General features: G+C 46.3%; 1 protein-coding gene across 1 annotated transcript in view; it reads left to right on the top strand.

Annotated features, from left to right (window-relative positions):
- Positions 1 to 1,979: 1,979 nt before the first annotated feature.
- LOC135873058 (sodium- and chloride-dependent GABA transporter 2) overlaps positions 1,980 to 25,081 on the top strand; it is a 59,282-nt gene continuing 36,180 nt past the window's right edge. The window contains exons 1-5 of the mRNA XM_065397533.1: positions 1,980 to 2,190; positions 12,251 to 12,385; positions 14,719 to 14,859; positions 16,040 to 16,124; positions 20,358 to 20,490. Coding sequence (XP_065253605.1) covers positions 1,980 to 2,190; positions 12,251 to 12,385; positions 14,719 to 14,859; positions 16,040 to 16,124; positions 20,358 to 20,490 — 705 coding nt within the window. The remainder of the gene's footprint in view (positions 2,191 to 12,250; positions 12,386 to 14,718; positions 14,860 to 16,039; positions 16,125 to 20,357; positions 20,491 to 25,081) is intronic.

Genomic DNA, 25,081 nt, shown 5'->3' with positions numbered 1-25,081 from the left:
GCTCTGCCTTTTCCTCCCCTGTAAGCTGGACCTTTAAATCCCTGAGAACTCTGCTCTCTGCAGAGAGAGGCAGCTATTTTGAGAGGCAGAGCTGCTGCAGCCTGTCGCAGAGGAAACTCACACTGTGCCCTCATCGAAGCCGTACTTTACTGATCGTTCTTGTTCTCCTAAAGGGACGCTGTCAGCGTGGAAAAAATCCCATTTCTGTCTGAAAAACTTGTATCTTCTCTTCTTACAAGTAACACTGGTAAGATCGCTTCACCTGACAGTAAAAAAAAAACCCCACTTTTCCCTCTGTCAGTTTGTTTACTTTGTGCATGTGACATAACTGGATATAGTTAATTTCATGACTTCCCTGTGGACTTAATCAGCTTCCTCACTGGAAAAAACCCTTATAAACTACAACAGGGGGGTATAAAAACCTTTATAAAATATCTTCAAGACATTAAAAAAAATTAGTTAAGGCTTGTCTCCTATGTTTGTACAACTCCTGGGACAGTGTGGCCTCAGTCCAGATTGGGGCCTTTGGGTGCTAGATTAATATAACATAACCAATAATATTAGTAATATACATAGCAAACAATATTAGTAATTAATATATGTAGTGAATAATAATTAGTAATATTTAAAGGATGCGCTTTCAGAACTGGAGTGTTTTGAAATGAGTCAGTTTTAAATGAAAATAAAGAAGGTAGCACCCCTTAACTTCAATTTCATAGATTTATTTTGGATTAATGTAGGTGCTTTTAGTATATTGGAAAAAAAAATAATATACCCTATCAGGAATTGTAAGGAATGATACAAGAGTAACTAGTGGGGGTGTGTGTGTGTGTGTCTGTCTACGTCCCTCAGCTGCTCTAGCCTGAGAGAGAGGTAAATAGCGAGGTCCCCCAAGGATCTGTACTGGGACCAGTTCTGTTCAACACATTCATAAATGATCAGGAAAAAGGGTAAATGATGAGGTAGGAAAGTTTGCAGACGATACAGAATTACTCAAGATAGGTCCAAAGCTGACTGCGAAGAGTCACAAAACCATGTGACTGGCCAACAAAATGGCAGATGAAATTCAATGTCGGTAAGTGCAGAGAAAACCATCCCAACTATACATACAAAATGATGAGCTCTTGGAGCCATTGTGAAACAGCTGTTCAATGTGTAACAGCAGTCAGAAAAGATAACAATGTTAGGAACCATTAGGAAAGGGATAGATAATAAGACAGAAAATATCACAATGTCACTATATAAATCCATGATACACTCGCACCATGAATACTGCATGCATTCTGGTTGCCCCATCTCAAAAAACATATTAGAATGGGAAAAGGCACAGAGAGTGGCAACAAAAATGATTAGGGGTATGGAACAGCTTGCATAAAAGGAGAGATTAAAAAGACTAGGACTGCTCATCTTAGACAAGAGATGACTAAGGGGGGGATAAGATGAGAGGTTTATAAAATTAAGAATGGTACTGAGCAGGTGACTAAGGAAATTTTATTTAAGCCATGACATAACACAAGAACTAGGAGTCACTTGATGAAATTAATAGGCAGCAGGTTTAAAACAAACATAAGGAAGTACTTCTCCACACAACACAGAGTTAACCCATGGAACTCATTGCCAGGGGATGCTGTGAAGGCCAAAAGTATAACTAGGTTCAAATAAGGACTAGATAAGTTCATGGAGGATAGGTCCATCAGTGGCTATTAGCCAAGATGGTCAGGGATGCAACCCCATGTCCTGGGTGTCCCTAAGTCTCTGATGGCCAGAAGCTGACCCTGGATGATGGGAGATGGATCACTTGATAATTGCCCTGTTCCGTTCATTATCTCTGAAGCATCTGGCATTGGCCACTGTTGGAAGACAGGATACTTAGTTAAATGAACCACTGGTTTGACCCAGTATGTTCTTATAAATTTCTGACTTGTTGAATGACTTGTAAACATAATGCTGAAAAATGGTACCAATCCTTTGAAGGTGGGATGGATTACAGAATCCCTGGGGCAGTTAGCAATGGAGAGACGATACCTGCTCATCCAGGCATGGAAAAGCAGAAGGAAGAAGAGAAGAATCAAACACTGGAACGAGGCCATTGGAACAACAAGCTGGAATATGTGCTATCCGTGGCTGGGGAGATTATTGGCCTTGGTAACGTCTGGAGGTTCCCTTACCTCTGTTACAAGAATGGTGGAGGTAAGTACAGCCCTAGCTCTAACCACTTATATCAGCTACCCCATCTAGCCACTGATTTCCCTCTGTTGTTCTCCATTGGCCTTAAAGCTTCATGGTCACTTGCATTTTGAATTGCTCTGTGTCTATCTGCACTTGAGAGCTTTGTTTCCAAGAGGTGGTCAGTGAACTTGTTTGCACCTCATGGGTATACATCTGTGTGCACAGCGGGCCTGATTCCTAGAGGTGCTACGCTTGCCCAAGAAATGCATTTCCTTGGGGGGCAGAGGCAGCCATATTCGCTTGGCACCATAAATCTTGCAGTTTTTCAGAGTGTCAGTCTGTGCCAAATTTCCCACAAGTGCTCAGTGTGTTTGTCCACTGCTAGGAAGCTTGTTTCCTAGAGGTTTCCAGAGTCCACATCTGTGTCCCAGGGACCCATTTGCTGAAATGCCTGGGGCCTGGCTGTCTATGCCCAAGAGGCCAATTTCCCAGCAGTCACCAGGCTGGAGTTCTTCACATACAGGCCTGGCATATCTGCATATTTCCTGGAAATTCCCAATGAGTTAAGGACTCCTGGTGTAGTACAGGGGTTCTCAACCTTTTTCCTTCTGAGCCCCCCACAATATGCTGAAAAAACTCCATGGCCCACCAGTGCCACAACAACTTTTTCTGCATATAAAACTAGAGCCGGTGCTAGGGGGTAGCAAGCAGGGCAATTGCCCAGGGCCCCACATCACAGGGGGCCCCACATCACAGGGGGCCCCACAAAGCTACATTGCTCAGGCTTCAGCCCTGCATGGCAGGGCTCGGGGCCCTGGGCTGCGGTCCTGTGCGGTGGGGCTTTGGCTTTTTGCCCTGGGCCCTAGCAAGTCTAATGCTGGTCATGCTTGGACACCCTGAAACCTGCTTGCGGCCCCTCAGGGGGCCCAGACCCCTGCTTGAGAACCACTGGTGTAGTAAACACATCCTGGAGGGTACCCAGCATGTCCGTCTGGCCCTGCAGGGATGCCTGTCATGTACTCATTGTGTGTGTGGCAGGGATGGGATCCTGTAACATGTATGTATTAAATCATTGTACGTGAAGGACCTGTCTGCCATGAAGGTGAACATTTAATAACTACACCTCTACCCTGATATAACACTGTCCTCGGGAGCCAAAAAATCTTACTGCATTATAGGTGAAACTGCATTATATCGAACTTGCTTTGATCCGCCAGAGTGCACAGCCCCGCCCCCCGGAGCGCTGCTTTACCGCGTTATATCCGAATTCGTGTTATATCGGGTCGCGTTATATTGGGGTAGAGGTGTAAATGCCTGTGCACCCCGAGGGCACCAGTTTTCCAGAGGTGCCAGGCATGCAGCATTACTGAGGGGATTCAGGCCTAGTTTCTCTATCTCAGGGGTAGGCAACCTATGGCACTTGTGCCGAAGGCGGCACACGAGCTGATTTTCAGTGGCACTCACACTGCCCGGGTCCTGGCCACCGGTCCGGGGGGCTCTGCATTTTAATTTAATTTTAAATGAAGCTTCTTAAACATTTTAAAAACCTTATTTACTTTACATACAACAATAGTTTAGTTATATATTATAGACTTCTAGAAAGAGACCTTCTAAAAACATTAAAATGTATTACTGGCACGCAAAACCTTAAATTAGAGTGAATAAATGGAGACTTGGCACACCACTTCTGAAAGGTTGCCGACCCCTGTTCTATCCTATCATCTGCTTCTCTTCTGGTATGTATTGCTAGTCAATGGGTGCTAACATGAGTGGTACACCGTCTCCAGGAGAGACATTGGGGTGAGTGCAAGCGCAGAGACAGCAGTGTCTGTGAGACGTGCTTTATGGGGAAAAGAGCTGAGGTAATATTCAGAGTCTCCTCTGGCGTCTGTGAAGAACCCCAGTGTTGCTTCCTTTCCCTGCAGAATCATCTTGTCTGACTGCGATGGTGTGTACGTGAGATGTGTGCACACTTATGTACGTGTGTAATGTGTCTGACACAGTGTGATGTAGGTGGGAGATGGAATGTGCATCTTTGTGTGTGCGAGACGCCTGCCTTCCAAGCACCCTGGGGCTATGCAGGTAATAATTAGTAATGGATACATGAGCCTGTGGGGGGTATTTCCATGCATCTTCTCCATGGGGAATTCCCCAGTGCAGCAAATTCGCTTTGTGGGTGGATTGTTGGTTTTAGGTTTTGCTGTTAGACTTTTTTCTTAAAGAAAAATTTAAATCCTCTCCCCTTCCCCCAAGTCCTGCTAGAGGTCAGAGATATTTCTGTGTTTTCTGTGGAGAACTTCTCCAACGTGTGGAGCAGGAATTACCCCCGTTTGTGTTTGGCGATTTGCTAATCAGACTCTCCGGATGTTCTCAGTTGGCAGTGAGTGGCATGGGGAACTTGCACTGAAATCTTCTGGATTTCACTTGGAAAAGTCTCCTGGGTCTAACTAAACCACTTTCTCATGCCATTGGCATGAAGAGGATTAGCCAGTTAGCTACTTTCACATTGGCTTTCACTTGGTATTTGCTGCTTTTCACCTGGTGCTTGAGAATGTTGTTTTATTTTTGAGGGGGGATTAGAAGGGAGGATTTTTCTTGTTTTTCATTTTTAATCTTGAACGTATCTAGGTCACTAGCTGCATGGTTTCTGCTTTCATTCACCGTACTGTTCCCATGGGCTCCCTGCACAGCCCCTGGAAGTACTTAAGGATAATGTGAAGACTGGTCACTGCTGGAATGGGAAAAGCAGCTCGCAGAGCCACCTTCCTGCCCCTATTGCTGGTGTTTGTTAGTGAACCAAGATGTGGTAATGGTTATCAAGTGCTAGGGTCCTGAGAGGAAAGGGACGGCTTTGGGTGGCGTAGAACCTTTGTGAAGCTGTCTTATCAGAGAGAACCCAGTTTTTGGTCAGATAGTTCAGGATATAGAGAGATGGACTTCCCAAATTTCATCAGCGCTAGAGGTGAGCCAGACCCAGAACTATGGATCCAAACACGCACAGGCTGTGGTGGGGTTGAAATCTGTAACAGAATCTGGCACCTGGGGACAGAAGCTGTGTGAAATTATTTGTGCAATATTTTTCAACAGAAAATGCAGATTGTTTAACCAAAACAATTTGTGAATTCAGGTTGATTTTCATAAATTGTTTCAATCAGGGGGAAAAAAACCTGGAAATGTCAAAATGGTTTGTTTCAGCATTTCCAAAACAAAATGTTTCATTTTGGAAGGACATTTTGTTTCACAGCATCTCTCAATTATATTTTTAAAAAATGGAACGTTTAAAAACATCAAAATCAAAATGAAACTTTTTTGACGTTTTGGTTCACTAAACATGTTTGAAATATTTTTCTTTTGCATCGACCAGAAATTAATCTTATTTTTCAAAAAAAAATTTTGGACCTGCACTTGAACTGGATATTTTGCACTTGGGACCTTTAGCTGCCTTCCCCCAAGGTTAGAAAAAGAATGATTCATACGGTGACTCTTTTTTGTAAAGTGAGGAGGTGGTTGCCAAACAGCCTTTATTGGGGAAGAGGAAAGTGAAATGGGGGGTAGCTGAGAAATTATCTATTTGAATTACGTGAAACAGGGCAGCTTGTTACTTTTCCTTTCTTTTTGGCTCATTTCCATTTTGCAAACAAAGAATAATCTTTTGAATATTTAGAGTTCAGTATCCAATACCCAAGTCCAACATGAAAAAATAACTGTTCCTTCTTTTTCACTCTGACTGGGCTTAGGTTGTGCCCCCCTGGAAGTGGTTAAACCCTCACTACGGACGTTGGCCTCTCTGATGGAGAAATATTGGGGAAGCTTGTCTGTGTGGGTGTGCGTGGGTGTGCTTCTCTCCTCTCTCCCTGTGTATCACCCCCACGTACACACCACCTCTGGTCTTGTGCTTGGTTGGAATCTTATTTGTGAGAACAAAGCAATAATACAAAGGAACAGAGGGAGGCTAGAATTACAAAGCCAGACCTCAGAGTCCTTTGTCGGGGTCAAACTCCCCCTGGCTTCACTAGATTAAAAACTCTGTAAGGGCTTCAGGATTTGACCTAGCCTGTGCCTGGGGCAGGATAAAATGAGATTCAAACTGGGAAAATTGAACTAAGACTTGAGCCTGTTTTGGAGATACAATTAAGAGGCCTCTCTTGAAGTACAAAACGGAAACCTGTAACAGATTGGCTCTGTAGTAACTGCTCCCTCTGACTGTTGTCATGTCCCTAGGGCCTCAGGCCTGAGCAGTTGTGAAATGTCCTTGCTCCACTACATTTATACCACTCTTCGACTGTCTGTGTAGCGGCAATCCTACCCCCATCCCCCACTGCTGTAACTACATCAGAGGTCCCTGTGTTTTACATCTGATATGTAACCAGTCTCAATTATAGTTCCTTATCATGGTTGTGACATGTATTTTCCAGTCTGTGCAGGCAAGAAAAAATGGTCATGTAATGGTGTGTGTGTGTGTGTGTGTGTGTGTGTGTGTATGTGTGATGCCCACTATTGTCTGGGCCACAAGAAGGATAAGAGACTGCCAGACCTAACAAAGCATCCTCCTTTACTATTAGATGTCTGGGAGCCTATGACAGGGCCTATAGGGCTTCATTTTCAGACTCCTTGCGTGTCTTTCCTGTGAGCTTGTGATACAAATAGCGTGCTACCAGATATCTGAAAGGGTCCAGTGTACTGCACTTTCACCGTAACCCCCTGCAAGGCACAAGTTACACATGGAGGTTCCAAGAGAAAAGAATGGTGAAGGCTGTTTGGCAAGCCAAGTGTGAAAATGCCACAGGAAATCAGTGTGGGAAGGCGCTAAGGGTGGGACTAGGCTTTGCTTGGAAGTGAGACAGGGAAGTGATAGAAGAGGTGTCCCAGGTATGTGTGTGGGACCCGTGCATCCTCATGCCTGAGGTGTGCAATGGAGTGGTGTCTCAAGCATAGGTGCTGGAACTAGGGATGCTGGGGGTGCTGCCGCACCCCGTGGCTTGAAGTGGTTTCCATCATATTCAGGGTTTACAGTTTTGTTGAATGGCTCTCAGAACCCCCACTATACAAATTGTTCCAGCACTCCTAGTCTCAAAGCAGGAAGCCCTGTAATTGACTGGCATTGAAGGCTAAATTGCAACAGCCCCTATGCCTCACACAAAGACAAAGCAAAGATGTGTCAGCTGGAGGTCAGGCAGAGGCGAGCCTGCCCTAGCTTTGGGTTGTACGCTCTAGGAAATAGCCACTTGGCATTCATACATGTGCAGACTTGATTGTGAGTCATTTTATGATCCATGCGGTAGAAGGGGAGTCTGAGGTAGGATTACAAAATGAGCAAACCTTTAGGTTTATTGGAAGCCATCTTGCTAATGGACAAACTAGAGAAGCGTTTCTCAAACTGTGAGTCGGGACATCAAAGTGGGTTGCGACCCCGTTTTAATGGGGCTTCAGCCCTGGGTGGCAGGGCTCAGTTTACAGGCCCCCCACCTGAGGCTGAATCCCTTGGGCTTCGGCTTTGCCCCCCTGCTCCCCACATCCAGGGTGGTGGTGCTTCGGCTTTGGCCCCCCAGCCAGGGGCGGCGGGACTCACGTGGGCTCAGGCTTTGGTCCCCCTTCGGGGGTCATGAAGTAATTTTTGTTGTCAAAAGGGGGTCATGGTGCAATAAAGTTTGAGAACCCCTGAACTAGAGATAGCCAGAGATCCTGAGGAAGAGGGAGGGCCAGAGCTCAGGGTCCAAGTGGATGAAGCCCAAGTAAGACAACTATTGTTGCTAGGTAGGGGACGTCATTTGGTAGCCTGTGTGAAATAAGTGAGGGAGGCTGCAATACTTTTCCTACTGGACAGAGGTCCCCCTCAGAAGGACACCCCCCTCCACATGGCACCAACAGCCTTGAGGGCATTCTCAAGAGAGGTCAAGGACTGTGAATAGGCCATGAAGACTGGTCTCCCCTCTTGTTCCTGGAGGTGGCCTCTCTGCCTCAGGGCTGAACCTTCCTGGGGATGGGGACAGTGTGGGGGAGGCTGGTGTTGCTGTCCCCGGGTGAGCCTGTTCTGTGAGTGAGGAGAGGACATTTGCCTCCAGAGCTGTCAAGCCAGCCCCTTTTACTAACATTACATTCATGTGCATTATTTTTCAAAGTTTGTGTGGGAAGATAGCAACCCAACCCGGAGAGGCCAGCTTTAGCTCAGCACTGAATTTTAAAAAACAAGAGAGAGCAATTCTGAAGCAACAGCATCTGACTAGCTGAAAGGCTCAACTCCTTTCTGTTGAAGGAGGTTAAAGCATCACCTATGGGCTCCCATTCAGTCAATAAAGCAGTGCCTTTCTGTGTCATAGCCCAGTGCCTCTATAGAAGGACCAGTCTACTTCTGCACTAGCCTGGGCAGACTTCAATCGCAATGGCAGAGTGCCAGGACCAAGTAGAAAGCAGACGTAGCAGCTTTGCTAATTCAGGGCTGAATGAAGTTCACTATAATTTGCAATTTCTCACAGTTACAATATTGGCCTGGCCTGGGGATGGAGGAAGGAGTTTAATAACAGCAGCAATTAGTGCACAGGAACGGTGTTAAGCCTTGAAAGAGCCCGTTAAAGTAGGAGAACCAGGCAGAGAAACAGTTCTTGAGTTTTCCTGAGCAAGTTCACCCATTTCATTCAGCATAAATTACTTCTTTAGGTAAAATGGATGTCAGCCAGATCCATTCTCAAGCCAATGCTGATGTGATGTAAACTGGAGCACCTTCTGTGTGTGCCATGGGATCACTCCAGAACCCTACTTGGATACACACTGCGGAACTGTGATGCTCCTGCAGCTCACCCAAAGATGTCTTTAGAAAACTTTTCTGGCCAAAAAATTAATTTCCCTAAAGCTGTTCCCACTCTTGTGTCAGCAGGATGCCAGCTGGCTTGCAGGTGGGGTATGTGGTGGTGTGGGAGTAACTACTGGAGTAGCAGCAGATTTGAAAAACACGAGATTTTGTTAAGAAGCTTAATTCAACTATATGGATAGGAGAGAGAGAAGGAAAGCTTCTAGGCTTGTTCCAGAACCCCACCCACCCGCACAATTCCCCCAACAGGACACTGAGTGATGACCGCCTGAACCAATAAAACGCAAGATAGCAGTATTGCATCTTCAGAACTTTTGGTGGATCAACTTACTGTGAGTGGGGAGGATGCTGTTACCTAGCAACTCTGGGAAGACGATTAAGGCCTGGTCTACACACAGGTGGCTAGGGGTGTGATTTTCTTGGTACCAATCTGGTTATACAAGTACAAGCCTAGTGTGGACGCAGTTGTATCAGCACAAATGAGGTGCCCTATAGAGTATTCCTATGAGAGAAGGGGAATAAACTATACAGGAATGAACTATATCAATATAAGCACCTTTATACTGGTATAACTCTGTCCACACTAGGCAGATGTACTGGTACAGGCAAGTCTCATCTTACGTGGGGATTCTGTTCCGCGGTTAGCGCATAAAGGGAAAACGGCGTATAGTGAAACACTCATTGAGTTCAATGGCGGGCAGAATCACCCGCACTACAGATGCAGTTTCTATATTGTTGTTTTTCTTTTTTTTCCCCGTTTTTGCCGACCGCACAAAGCTGAATTCGTGCATGTTAAAAGCGCCTAAGATGCGACTTGCCTGTATAACTATACCAGTGTAGTTAAAGTGGTACAACGTTTGTGTCTAGGCAAAAAGTAACTCTCTCATCCCCCACACTCCTCCCCAGCATTCTGGCACTGCAAGTTGCACTAACAAGTGAAAAGCTGTTAAAATAAAATAAAACCATGCAAGATTAGAGCTGATTGACAAATAACAACGAATTACATACACCAATTGTAACTGGTTTCATTTTTTTGGTGACATTTTAATTGAAAATGTGAATCAAGTTTTGTTATTTCCCATGTTTTCAATTTTTGGAATATTTTTCAAAAAGGTTTTTGGTCAGCTTAGACACAAGACATGTGTGTGTTTTAAATCAAAATACAGTAACCTCTACCCCGATATAACGTTGTCCTCGGGAGCCAAAAAATCTTACCGTGTTATAGGTGAAACCGCGTTATATTGAACTTGCTTTGATCTGCCGGAGCGCGCAGCCCCGCCCCCCCGGAGCACTGTTTTACCGCGTTATATCTGAATTCATGTTATATCGGGTCGCGTTATATCGGGGTAGAGATGTATTTAAATAACAATTTCTTTGAAAATGGAAAACAATAACTGATTAATGACAATTTTCGATTTAAAATATTCCATTAAAATTTTCAATATTGGGCATTTTTGGACAAGATTTCATTAGAAAACTTTGGACCAGCTCTGCATAATATCCTCCCCCCCCCACCCCCCCACAGACTTAGGCTCTAATCCTGTGAAGATTTATGCATATGCCTAACTTTACTTATGTGAATAGTCCCAGGGACTTCAATAGGACTACTCACATAAGTAAAGTTACACATGTTGGTAAATCTTTGCAGGATCAGGGCCTTCCTTGCACTTTGACGTCTGGCTGACCCATTAGTTCTAATCACTGCAGACCCTGGGCCTGGTCCAGTCATGGTTTTGCTCAGTAATTACTGTGGGATTTTCATTCGTTTTGTTGGAAAAGTGTGGAATTTCTCAACCGTACAGTGTCACTTTGGACTCTGCAGACCTCTCAGAGTCTGCCAGGTGACTTGCTAGCATCTGATCCACACGAGTCTACTCATCGCCCATTTATTTCTGCTACATATATTAAACTCTAGACTGGCCTACAAGCATGTACTATAATGGGCCATGGTTCAAAAACGTCTCAAGAAGAGGGAAAGGAGGCAAAAGGAAGGAGGCATTTCTGGGTTCACTGTTAAATGTGCCCATGAAATAGACAAGATATGCAATGTGGCTAAGTTTATTGATGCAGGCATCTTAAAGTTTATATTTCCCATTATTTTTGTAATATTGAGCAGCCTTGATGATGCATTAATAAAGCAGGGAGGATAGACTAGCTCTGGGACCTTTCCCTGCAGTTGTATAGCGGAAGAATCAACTGCAAGTATTACCCCAGCATGGAGTAATCATAGACCTGATTCATTTCTTACTCTTCTGATGTTCCCTGAGCCTCTCACTCCCACTGTAGTTAATGGGAAATTTACCATGGACTCCAGTAGCAGCAGGACCGGGCTCCCAATGTGAGTGAAATGCCTTTCTGTACTACTTTCCTTTCAGTTGTGCTTCTGCCTCTTAATAACTGCTAGGGAATAAGATGAACAAAAACTCAAATTGGGTGGAATGGTGGGAGCAGGCTGAGTTTATCCAATACTTGTACGTTAGCATCCTGAGTATTACCAACTCCAAGCATTCAAAAATCATAAATCAGCTTCCAAAAAATGCTGAGATTTCTTAAAAAGTGTAAGTGTGTGTGTGTGTGTGTGTGTGTGTGTGTGTGTGTGTGTGTGTGTGTCTGGAGTTCCTTTGTATTTGCCTTCTGGTTTTTGAGCCTTTAGAGTTTGTGTTTCAGCTTTTCTCCCCACCCTAGGAGCTAGAAACATTTATAAAAAGATGAATCTGAGATTCTCATGGAATTACATGACTCTAGGAGCTGAGGCTTTAAGAAACTATCATGAGACTCATGCCAAAATTTGCAAGAACATAGGCCACACAGGCCTGTGCAAATACATGTAAAGACATTGACCCTGCCCAGGAGAGCTTACAACTGAAGTAATAACAAGACTTGTGTAATGCGATCTGGTCTCTCCGCCACAGATGCAGATTTTAATTTTCCGAGGCAACTGGCAGGTTTGTCTTTATACCCCCATCAGGTTTTAATGCCTCATTCACAGTATGGTTGAAACTATGCAAGCAGTAATTGTGTTTGAACTGGGTTATTGCTAGCACCATTTCCTTGATAAATTGATAGGGATTTTTTTCTTTCCTGTGTCTCCCAGGCCCCTTACATCCAGGCCCTTCCCTTCTCTGTTCTTTACAGCCCATATTGCCACCTGTGTCTCCTTTCTCAGGGACCCTTCTTAGAGCATTCTTTGTCCTGGGGGAATTTTTCAGTCCAGGCCTAAGTTGGTCAATGGTCTAACATGTTTTCTTTTCCATGTACAATGCTTAAATCTGCCAGGTGCTTTCTTTATCCCCTACCTCATCTTCCTCTTCACCTGTGGGATCCCAGTGTTCTTTCTGGAGACAGCGCTAGGGCAGTACACCAGCCAGGGAGGGATCACTGCCTGGCGGAAGCTCTGCCCTCTCTTTGAAGGTGAGTAGACCTCAGAGCGCAACCCTTTTTTGGAGGGGGGATGAGGGGAAATGTAGTGCAAGGGTCAGGAACTACAGCTGGGACGTCTATCCCTCTTAAAAGAGACCCTCCCACTATACCCATGCTGTTCTCTGAGAAATTCTCTGAAAGTGGCTGTGGTGTTACCATGAAGAATTGTGTTTACCCTCTCAGCTCAGTTCATGATGTACCTCATCTGGTATTCTGCTGCCTCTCTCACCATCAATATGTGATGATGCTTTAGAGGAAGGTGAGAGCCTGCCATAAAAGTCTCCTCGACTTTCCCCTCACTCCCTTGTTGTTCATCCAAAATGGTGCTGAAAAAAAACCTCTTGCCTTTCCCATCACTCTGGTCATGTTTGCTGTCCTTGTCAAATCACATCACTGGCTCTCTTCACCTCCTACACTGAGGTGTGAGCTCTGGCTATGGAATTTGCCCACAGGCAGAATTGTGCTCCTGGATCTAAACTTTATTTAAATAATTCAAACTGCTGTAACCCTTATAATTGCAAAGAAAACCTAAAATATATGAACTCACATTTAAACTGATGCCGTGTCATCTTCCTGAGTTTGCAGACAGCCTGAAACAATAGCTCTTAGAGGTGTCTTCTTAATGTGGTGTTAATTCTCAAACCCAACTATGACATCATTTTAGCATAATCATCCAATGGGGTGTTTATCCCTGAATCCCAAACACTTCCAATGCTTTCTTAGTTACCAAAAGTCTCAACTGTCTCCTATCCATCTGCCAAAACCCTCCAGCTTCTCCCCTGATGACTTCTACAGACCTGGTAGTTTGCTGCTCAAATAAAAACTTTACCACATTGAAAACTAAAAATGTGAGGTTGAGCAAAATCAAAACTGAGTGTAATATTGAACTGAATGACAGGAGAGACATTTCTCACTTCCATATTTAATTCAATAAAAAACCTTCATGTTCCAACTTCCCTGAAACGGCTGCAAGGTGTTCTGTCCATAACACCAGGTGGTGTGGAAAGCCAGGGAGATAGCTACAGAATGAATTGAGGGTTGCCAGAGTACATGGGGCCACTTGGCTAGATGGACCAGTGGGGTAAATTTCTGTTTCTTTACGTTAGTAGGTGGCTGCTCACCCTGCTGTGCAAATACAATCCACATACTGTGCAAAGTTCAAACTTCCATCCCTTCCTGGGGCGTGGCTTTATTAACAAACAAATACGTAAGTGAAAACACAAAGAGCAGCTCACATCTCCTCAGGCATGGCTGCTCCTAGAGTGCCTCCCTGAGGACTGTTCAATCCACTCATAGATCCTCAAGCACCAGGAAACCTCCCATTCTTCATTACCTACAGATGAAGTAATGAGTTACCTGTAAAGCCTGCTTAACCCTTTCCCAGAGGAATCATCCCTTACTAACAGGGTGCAGTATTTCAGGAAAACACTGCAGAATCTGGAACTGCTATAGCTTGGAGTACCCTATACAGCTACAACTCTGCAGCCATTCTCCTATTGTGAGCTCCTTACAGAGATGCCTGCTGGCAGATGTTGCTCAGGGTACCTGTAAGCAACACGCCTCCCCCCCTCTGCAAACGCTCCTGCATCATTCCCTAAAGTGAGTCCTGAGTGGAGTAGCTCATAATAGACTGTGGTTTACTTGAACTATGGACATCCCAGCAGCTGTGTCCGAATTGAAGGTGTAGGAGACTCTGGCCTATAGACCCCAATGTGTGCAGTGCTTTGCCTTTGGAGGTTGTTGACATCCAGGACAGTTTTAAACATTATTCCATAGCTTTGACCTTTGTTTTTTTTTCTTTTCTCTGCTGGTAAAAGTTTGGTTCCAGGGACTATTAAAGTGTAATTCTGACCCTGCTGTACTCATTAGTCTCTACAGACTATCTAGCCAGGATTCTCCTGCCACTTAGCAATGTGGGTAGGGCAGTGGTCATGAGGAAACCTTGACACCGGTTGGCAACTGCCCTGAAAGTTGCAGCCCCCAGATCACAAACGCTTTCCTTACATGGAAGTCCGTCTCCCAGGGAAGCTTCCACTGGCTGCCATGACAATGTGAGGCAGCAGAAGGTAGTCTGGATATCACTGGGAAGACGGTGATGGGTGGATAGTCGCCATGCCAATATTCACATTGCAGCATGGGAACCCCAAAATAAGAGTCGAGGAGGTGGGCAAAAGGGGGAGAGAACCGGAGCAGTGGGCAGTACAAACAGAGGTGGGTTTGGAGTGCTGGGAGAAGCAGGGTGCTGTGGCAGGCTCTGGTCCTGAGACTGTTCCAGCTCATGTTCCTCTCCTTGTTTATCAACACTGAGGCCCTTCTCTCTGCAGGAATTGGTTATGCTTCCCAGGTGATCGTCGTACTCCTGAATTTCTATTACATTATCGTCCTGGCCTGGGCCTTGTTTTACCTCTTCAGTTCGTTCACCATAGACCTTCCCTGGGGCAGCTGTGACCACGAATGGAACACGGGTAACCCTGAATTCCCCTCTATCTCATCTCCTCCTCCAACTCCCCATCAGTTTGCTGGGAAAAATCTGCCACCAGCAAATACCATCTAACCTGAAAAAGCAACATCCAGCCTGCTGTGGGGGAGGGACCAAGGCCAGTGTGAGTGGCGAAGAGGCCTGGTTTATTGCCATATTACCTGACACAACATCAGTCCTGCTGATGGTAGAGGAGAAGAGGCTCAATTTCATTTGATAAGCTGGATCTCTTCTAGAAAATGTCCTAAAGTGCCAGCCGCCCACAGCTCCCATTGACTTCAGCCTTTCACTACGCCTGATCAGAGCAGTAAACCAGTTGGTGTGTTATGCAGGCTCCCCCATGCTGCTCCAACAACAGATCTCAGTCCTGGAGGGGGCTCCCCTCTCCTGGCAGCTGTGGGGACGGGAGGGAAATTCAGTCTATATTCAGCCCTCTGCTTTTTGTGCTCTGCTTCAATAACGGGAGCCCGTTCCTACTCGGGAGGCCCACCCCTCCCCTTGGAGGGAAAAGGGGAATTTAACCTTTATGATCATACAGTCCTTGGTTTCTCCCCAGCACTGCTTTGCCAATGGGACCCCAACCCTGCCCTGGAAGGACCTCTTGTTCTGAGCAAGAATAGGGATTTTAGAATATTTTTCTCCCTTTGAACATTATGCTGCTGGATGGAAAGGGGATCTGCAGCATTTCCAGAGGTGAAAGTGGGCCGGTACGGCATACCGGTAAGAAAGTGGACGACGATGTTAAAGTGCTGCTGCAGCAGCGCTTTAAGCACTGTACTGGCAGGGCCGCTGATTGGGGGGGGGGGGGAGAGGGGGACGCAAAAGGGGCAGCCGCCCCAGGGCCTGGCGATTTAAAAGGGCCCGGGGCTCCTGGCAGTGGCCGGAGCCCTGGGCCCTTGAAATCGCTGCCAGAGCCCTGGGTGGCGCAGGCTGTGCAGTGCTGAAGGGCTGGCTGGGGGAGTCTGGCCCCAGCCCCGCCCCTTCTGCCCGAGGCCCTGCCACTTCCAGGGGCCCAGAGCTGCCCCCCCCCCCACCTTGCCCAGGAGCCCGGCCACCCTGCGTACCAGTAAGTCCTTTAAGTTACTTTCACCCCTGAGCGTTTCCCAGGGGCTCTGCTATTCCAGTTGTATCTGTTTATGTTCTTTCTCCCTGGGCCTGTCCTGCAGAGAACTGCGTGGAATTCCAGAAGGCAAATGCCTCTCTAAATGTGACGAACGAAAACGCCACCTCCCCTGTCATCGAGTTCTGGGAGTAAGTGAAAAGCTTGTGTTTCTCTGACTCCTCTGGGAGTTACAATCCCCCAACCATGACTCTCAGCCCTTCCAGGCACTTCCTAGTTTATACACCTCAGGGTTTTCACAACACTTTAAACTGGACAGCACCCAGGAGAACAACATGGGTCAAATTCTGCTCTTGATTACTGTTCTGTTAATTTACAGTAACTTCACTGAGGTCAGTGGAGTTCCTTTGGATTCACACAGGTGTGCCTGAGAGGATACTCTGGCATCCTGTCTTATTTAGATCCTCCCTGTCTTTCCTGCACTCTGACCCAAATGTTGTCCCCACACCTGACTTCAGTGAGGGGTTCCACAGGGGTAAATGAGGTTAGAATTGGCTCTCTGCCAACAGACCTCGTCTTCACTGCTCTTTCTCCTGCCCCCGGTCCTACTCATTCTCTGATCATTCTCTTCTCACATTCTCTTCTCACATCCTCTACCTGTTTCTGTTCTCTTCTCTCTCTCTCCTTTTGGTTACAACACAACTGTTCTTTTCTCCCATATCCTCTTTCTCTTCAACCTGCTCATGGTCACTCTTTATACGATCGTATCCCTTCTCAGCGTAGCCCAACGGGTTCACAGATTTTCAGTCTAAATCTGTTCTTGACACATCGGGTCAAGTTCATCCTGGGTATAAACTCCACTGACACAGTGGAGTTAAAGTAGGATATCAATGGAGTTGCACCAGGGATGAACTTGGCCCTTGTTTTGCTCCAGAGAGAAGCTGAACTGGTCTCAGAGTTACTCTATGGGTTATCTTTGTAATTTCATCCTGGGCTAGTATAACGTGGAAAACACTGGCAGTACATGGCTCTGTGGATGAGGGGAAAGCAGTGGACGTGTTATTTCTTAACTTTAGCAAAGCTTTTGATATGGTCTCCCACAGTATTCTTGCCAGCAAGTTAGAGGTATGGGCTGGATGAATGGACTATAAGGTGGATAGAAAGCTGGCTAGATTGTCGGGCTCAACGGGTAGTGATCAATGGCTCCATGTCTAATTGGCAGCCGGTATCAAGCAGAGTGCCCCAAGGGTCGGTCCTGTGACCGGTTTTGTTCAATATCTTTATTAATGATATGGAGGATGGTGTGGACTGCACCGTCAGCAAGTTTGCAGATGACGCTAAACTGGGAGGAGTGGTAGGTACGCTGGAGGCTAGGGATAGGATACAGAGGGACCTAGACAAATTAGAGGATTGGGCCAAAAGAAATCTGATGAGGTTCAACAAGGACAAGTGCAGAGTCCTGCACTTAGGATGGAAAAATCTAATGCACTGCTAAAGACTAGGGACCAAGTGGCTAGGCAGCAGTTCTGCAGAAAAGAACCTAGGGTTTACAGTGGACAAGAAGCTGGATATGAATCAACAGTGTGCCCTTATTGCCAAGAAAGCTAATAGCATTTTGGGCTGTATAAGTAGGAGAATTGCCAGCAGATCGAGGGACATGATCATTCCCCTCTATTTGGCATTGGTGAGGCCTCATCTGGAGTATTGTCCAGTTTTGGGCCCCACACTACAAGAAGGATGTGGAAAAATTGGAAAGAGTCCAGCGGAGGGCAACAAAAATGATTAGGGGGCTGGAGCACATGACTTACGAGGAGAGACTGAGGGAACTGGGATTATTTAGTCTGCAGAAGAGAAGAATGAGGGGGGATTTGATAGCTGCTTTCAACTACCTGAAAGGGGGTTCCAAAGAGGATGGATCTAGACTGTTCTCAGTGGTGGCAGATGACAGAACAAGGAGTAATGGTCTCAAGTTGCAGTGGGGGAGGTTTAGGTTGGATATTAGGAAAAACTTTTTCACTAGGAGGGTGGTGAAGCACTGGAATGGGTTACCTAGGGAGGTGGTGGAATCTCCTTCCTTAGAGGTTTTTAAGGTCAGGCTTGATAAAGCCCTGGCTGGGATGATTTAGTTGGGGATTAGGTCCTGCTTTGAGCAGGGGGTTGGACTAGATGACCTCCTAAGGTCCCTTCCAACCTTATGATTTTATGATTCTACAGCTGGGAATGGGGTGAGATCAGTGGACATCCATAGGGTAGCAGCCACACCTCTCGTATCTTGCAAGGTTGGGCCTTCTCAGTATGTGAATTTGGGGGGCCCTCAAGAAACACTAGTGCTGCAGGACTCAGTGCTGGTGACTCAGCAGGTGGGACTCTCCCTTGGCATCAGTACTCAGCCCAGCATGTTGGAGGATGGGGACGTTTGTATAAGATGTAAAAACAAGGGCTTGTGATCACTGAAGATTCCACAGCCCCTGGTGGGAGGAGGGGCATTGCTAAGCACAGTGTCTCGGCTTCATTTCAGTCAGAGTAAACTCCCTTCGGCGACCCTAAATCCCTCTTGAAGATGTAAACGGCTGCAGTGTTCCTCCCTGCGTGTCCCAAACTGTTGTGCAGAGCTGCTGTGCCCTGTTGAGCAGCAACCTGTGTAAGCTTCAGTTGAGCACAGGGATGTGATTCTGACCGCTATAATCCACATTGGAACGCGGGGGGTTCCTTCTGGGAGGGAAGGAGCTGGGTCAATGTGTTGTTAATAAGCAAACAGTTAGTTCTGGCCATAGTCAGCTTCTCTTCTCTCTCATGCTGCCTTTCACTAACTCTCCTTGTTTATCCCCCCTCTTCTCTCTCCCATGGCTTCTCTCGGACTGTCACGTGTACAGCGTGAGCTGCAGGGCTGGCATTTCTTGGCCTGCTCTGCCCGTGGCTGGCAGCTAAGAGACTGAGGTTAAAATCAATGTTTTGAACAGTTCTGTAGTATTGGGACAACAGCACACGGGAGTGGAAATTTCCATGGTTCCAGCTTCTCGGTCACAGCCTCTGATACAGGGGAGAAGCAGGCTCTGCTCTCAGTCGCTGGGAAATGGAGGGTAGGGGCCAGGGGAAGAGGGTAGACGTTTGCTTGAAAGATGCAAATCTGCATTATAGTGTGTGCCCTTCTGGGGCTCCCTTGAGCTGCACTTGGTGCCCCCTTCGTCTATAGTCCCATGCTCTGTTACCATTACGCTCTTGTACCCTGCCAGGGTCCTTTCATGCTGTATGCCCTTGTGCCGTTCACTGCTGCATGCACGCAGGAGGCCTCCATTTAGCTGGCACTAGGAAAATAAGTGAGATGGGGAAATGCCAGAAAGCAAAGGGGGATTTCCCTTGGGCTCTGTGAGATCCTGCCTTTGTGCGGGACTGTTGATGGGGAGAGCAGGCATTTTCTTGGTCCCTGGATGATGGGGCTGTGGAGCAGGAAAGGGTGCAAGTGCATCACCCATCTTGGATTGTTGGCATTCCAGGAGGTGCATCTTTTAGTTTTTGGATGATGCAGCAGGAGAGGGCACATGTGCATCACCTGCCTCTAATTGCTGATGCTCTAGGGTGTTACTTGGCCCAACCTTTGTGGGCTGGGACTGCAGAACAGATGAGGAGTTTGTCTTCTGATCTCTGGGTGTGCAGACGACGTTATGGGAGAGGCCAGCAACTTCCATTCTCCAGCAGCTGGGGCAGCACAGCTGGGAAAGAGTAGCAGAAGCTGCAGCGTGGGAAGCTGCTATGTAGTTAGCGTCCTCAGTGATCTCCATTATTCTCTTGCTTTGTCACATGGTCTTCTACAGTCCTGGGCATGGCACATGCTGCCTTGCAGTTTTGGCTCCTAAAGGGGAATAGCTTTATACTGTGTGATCCCAATCCTTTGTCATCCTACCTAACGGAGTTGGAAGGAATTAGCTGAGGGTGGTCCTCATGTAGGATTCCTTGTGATCTATGTCAGAACACTAGCTGGTTTAAAGCACTTCTGAGGGGTAGGGAAATCTTATTTGTAATGCAGTATGCAGCAGCTGTGATCAGAGGCCATGTTGTGTTAGGTGCTGTACATTCATGTAGTAAGAGATTTCCTGACCCAAAGACCCTGCAATCTAAATAGACAAGACAAAGGGATGGAGAGGGAACGGAGGTGAAGTGTCCTGCCCAAGCAGGTCAGTGACAGAGCTGGGAATGGAACCCAGGTCTCCTGCCCCCTAGGCTGGGACCCTGCCCACCGGGCCTTTCATTTCTGAGAGGGAAACAGTTGAGGAATGTCCTTTGCGCTTTCCTGAGGTGCACAGTTCAGGGTTAGGGCTTGATCTCCCTAAACTGCAAGGCATCACCAGGGGCCCTTGAGGACTGGCTGGTCATTGAGGATCTAACGGCTGAACTTAGCAAGACTCAAAGTCTGTTTGCCTTCCCAGGAGGAGAGTGTTGAAGATTTCCGCTGGCATACAGCACTTGGGAAGCCTGCGCTGGGAGCTGGCTCTTTGCCTCCTGCTCGCCTGGGTCATCTGCTACTTCTGCATCTGGAAAGGAGTCAAATCCACAGGCAAGGTGAGTGCCTGTTCAGGTCTGGCCTCCGCCTTCATTGCAGTTCAAGGTGCTGCAGCTCCTGAGCTGAAACCCAGCTCTCCCAGACCCAATGAGAACTGGCAACTCCCTCTAGCACTGGGCAAGTCCAGCAGGGTTCAGCTCCCAAAGGAGTTTGTGAACTGGAATCTGCAGGGGATGGGAGCAGATGGGTTTCTATGAATTTGAACCTCCAAGAAGAACACTTGTCTTTGGACCCCTCCCCCAAAGAGGACTCCCTTTACCACCCCCAGCTACCTCATCACTCCAGAAAACACTGGGACCCATTCTTATAATAAATGTCTGCAGGGGAGGCCCAGTGCTCTCCCCGCACGTTCCCACTCCTTCAGCCCAGGTCCTCAAGGAGCTGCCACCTTCCCTCCATTGGGGTCTTCAGGAGAGGCTACCTGGCATGGGCTGGTGATTCTCCCACGTCCTTAAAGGATCTTTTTTATTTGGGGGCGTGTGTGATGTGCCAGCCACCCATCCCCCACTTATACAGAAAGATTAGGGAGAACATTCCTTCTCCAGCTGGCAGCTGGGGTTCAGAGTAGCCTCCAAATCTTTCAGGTGATAGCTAAGGAAACCCTGAAGGACCAAAGGGCCCCCTCTGCCTCAGGACCAAAGGAATTTTCCATCTCCTGCCCTTGGCCCCAAAGAGAACTGTATCCTAGCACAAGTTATAGAACTGGGGGATTGCCAGTGAATTTACTCCTGGGGTAAACCAGCCCCAGCTTACTCCTTTCCATTCCTGCTTGCTCACCCACGTCCTGACTGAATTATTTGTGAGTTATTTGCCAATTTGAGACATCCAAGAATGTCCAAGGTGTTTGACTTTTTGCATGACATTTTGATTACAAAAAACCTAGAACGATATAAAATTAACATGCAGTGTAGTTGTAGCCGTGTCAGTCCCAGGATATTAGAGAGACAAGGTGAATGAGGTAGTATCTTTTATTGGACCAACTTCTGTTAGTGAGAGAGACAAATTTTCAAGGCATACAGAGTTCTTCTTCTTCTTCTTTTTCTTCTCCTCCTCGCTCGGTCTGGCTCTAAAGCTTGTCTCGCTCAACAACAGAGGTTGGTTCAATAAAAGATATTACCTCACCCATCTTGTTTATATAAAATTAACATGGCACAAATTCAGTGGATTAAAAGCTGGCTAGCTGATGAGTCTCAAAATGTAATTGTAAATGGGAAATCATCGTTGAGTGGGTGTGTTTCTAGTGGTGTCCTGCAGGAGTCAATTCTGATCCCTCTGTTATTTAACGTATATATCAATGAACTGGAAAAAAACATAAAATCACGACTGATGAAGTTTACAGATGACACAAATTGGGGGCATGGTAAATGAAGAGGACAGGTCATGGACACAGAATCATCTGGATTGCTTGGTAAACTAGGCACAAGTAAACAATGCGATTTAATATGTCTAAATGTAAATGTATACAATGGAACACGGACTGTAGGCTGTATTTTCGGGCTGGGAACTCTATCCTGGGAAGCAGAGACTCTGAAAAAGATTTTGGGGTTGTGGTGGATAATCAGCTGAACGTGAGCTACCAGTGCAATGCTGTGGCCAAAAGGGCTAATGCGATCCTTGGATGTATAACAGGGGAATCATGAGTAGGGGCAGAAAGGTTATTTTACCTCTGTATTTGACACTGGTGCGGCCATTGTTGTAATACTGTATCCAGCTCTGGTGTCCACAATTCAATAAAGATGTTAATAAATTGGAAAGGATACAGAGAAGAGTCACAAGACTAATTAGAGGATTAGAAAACATGCCTTATAGCGATAGACTCAAAGAACTCAGTCTATTTAGCTTAACAAAGAGAAGGTTAAGGGTTATCTTGATTAGTCTATCTAGATACGTACATATCTGGGGAACAGAAATTTGATAATGGGCCCCACAGTTTAGCAGAGAAGGGCATAATATGATGTAATGGTTGGAAGCTGAAACGAGACTAAATTCAGACTGGAATTAAGGGGTCAATATTTAATAATGAGGGTAATCCGTCATTGGAACAATTTACCAAGGGTCGTGATGGAGTCTCTATCACCGATAATTTTAAAATCAAGGCTGGATGTTTTTGTAAAAGATCTGCTCTAGGAATTATTTTGGGGCAGTTCTATGGCCAGTGTTATACGTGAGGTCAGACTAGTTGATCACAGTGGTCCCTTCTGGCCTTGGACTCTATGAACCTAAGTGTTGTATCTCAGTGCTTTGAAGCGTGGAGTGCCCTGGTCTGCAGTGCCTGCAAATAACTGGTTTGGGAAGTGGACAGGCAGATGAACTAGCATGACCAGGGCCCAGCAAAGAGGCAGCCATACCCCAGGGTCCTTTAACAAAGGTCGGGGGTGGGGAGGGAGAGGGAGGAGGCAGGTGTTGCAAGGAGATGTTGCCTACCTGACAGGAGATGGGGCTTAATTCACTCATGTTTGTAAAGCGACTTATCTTCAAATAAAAGGCACAGTAGAAGTGCAAATTCTAATAAATGCAATAATGGGCAGTGGATGGAGGGAGACTGGAATTAACAGGGAAAGAGAGAATAACTCCTCTGCTCCATGATAAGCACCCCGACCTAATCTGCTCAGCTACCAAGCCCGCCCTCTCTCTTGGTGACAAGACCAATACTCTCCTGCATGCACCCCTTTCCCCCCGTGACAATAAAGGTGTCTCTGTTAATCGTCCTGCTCACCTTAGCTGTACTTCCTTGGTTGCCTGCATTCTCTCTTACTCATTCTCTTCTGGAACAGAGCTGTGTAACTCTGGCCTGACTCCATCCCATCCCTGCTTCCTTGATCTTTGTTAATGCAAATGACAGTAGCATGTTCTGTAAGATCATTAGTTAGTTTCTGCTCCCCCTCTTGAACCATTCCCAGTTGGCTTTATGCTTGGAGTCAGCAAGCGCAGAGGGACATAAAAAGGTTTTAATAACAAACGGTGTCCTCTTCATGCACTTTAAACAAAAACAGAACCATGACGTGGTGGTAGAGCTGACCGAATCCACTTGTCATGAGCGATAGCATGGATGTCAGTGGCTTTCCTGAGTTCACTATGGCCTCAGAAGCTGGCAAACCTCTTAAGAATTTGTAGGAGTAGGAGGGGTGGAGTAAGGGAAATCACCTTGTGAGACGATCCTCTCTGGTTCCTATGGAGCAGAATATGAAGAAGAAAAAGGCAGTTACTGCTGTGGCCTGGTGAAAGAAGGCAGAGGCGTCTATAACACATGACTCCCAGCAGGCATGATGGTAAGGCATTGCAAACTAATTTACAAAGCATATGCTATGCAAAAAGCAAACCCAGTTGATGCTAGATACATATTCCATGCAAAAACACCAAAGGATCTTAACAAAAAAGAATGGTGAGAGTAATTTCTTTGGCACAGACCCCATGGTCAGAGAGAGACTTCTCAGTGAAGGAGCTCAGCTTTCCCTAGAAACAGACATAGATGCAGCTAGGGTGATCAATGTACAGAAACCCAGCATGAAACAATGGCTGCTGGAATGCAAGCCTATCCGAGGGGAAAGGCTTTGCCAGTATTGGGGAGTTACCTGTTGCCAAAAGAAAGGGACAAAGAGTGACCTGAAATCACCCCGCCACTAAAAGCAGCAGGAGTGACCTCATGCATCCCAAGGCACAGAAAACTGTGCATGGATATCCAGGAAGACACATGAGTACGGGCATTTTCCTGGAGAAGATTGTCACAGATGGAATCACTTTGCAGAGGCACGTGGCTCTGACTCAACATGACCATGTATGTTATTGACCAGCGTGTGACAGAACAATGTTTCTGATCCCAGCAAGGTTTCTAGCGATATGGTTAGTGCTAACAATGCTCAAGAAATAAAAAGATTGTGCCTGAGCCAAGCATCGAGTAATACCTCATTAGACCCAGATGTTCACATTGCTGGATACATTCTTAAACCGGAGAAAACATTCTCCAAATGGAGACTGCCAGTTTCACAGCAGTCACTCGCAAGCATCAAATGAAAAGCTTAAAAGAGAGAGCCCATGCAAGCTACAAAGCAGATATACAACTACCACAATGAAGCTTGAATCATCTGTTGTGGGCACTTGGGCAGCACCAATTTATGGGCCTGGAATCATGTTTGGATCTTGAACTTATAAAACTGGTGCAATCTCTAGATCCAAATGGGAATGCAAAGCCTGATATTCCCACAGAAAGTTTCAAAGCAGATGGGCTATTACCATCCAACATTTCCTTTTATCTTACCCCAATTCTCACCCCACTCATCTGTGGGCCAGGAAAGACCTGACCTGCATACTCTGATCACTTGAATCAGGTAGTAGATCACATAGTAAATATAGGGATAATCATTAAAATGACAACCTGCAGACTGGACTTACTTGCTAGCTATTGTACAGAAGCCCTCAACAGGCAAATTTGGAGCCTGCGTCAATCCTTGAGACCTTAAATGAGTGGCAAAACCGTTGCCAATATTTGAAGACATTACCTCTAAGCTTCTTCAGTGTCCTGGATGCAAGGTCAGAGTGTCAGTCAAGTAAACGTCCTGAACAGTCAATCCAAAAGACCACAAATTTTGTGGA

This window comes from Emys orbicularis, chromosome 1 (assembly GCF_028017835.1).
Source record: "Emys orbicularis isolate rEmyOrb1 chromosome 1, rEmyOrb1.hap1, whole genome shotgun sequence".
NCBI lineage: Eukaryota > Metazoa > Chordata > Testudines > Emydidae > Emys > Emys orbicularis.
The sequence above is the reverse complement of the archived record's forward strand: the minus strand, read 5'-3'. Positions and strand labels throughout refer to the sequence as shown.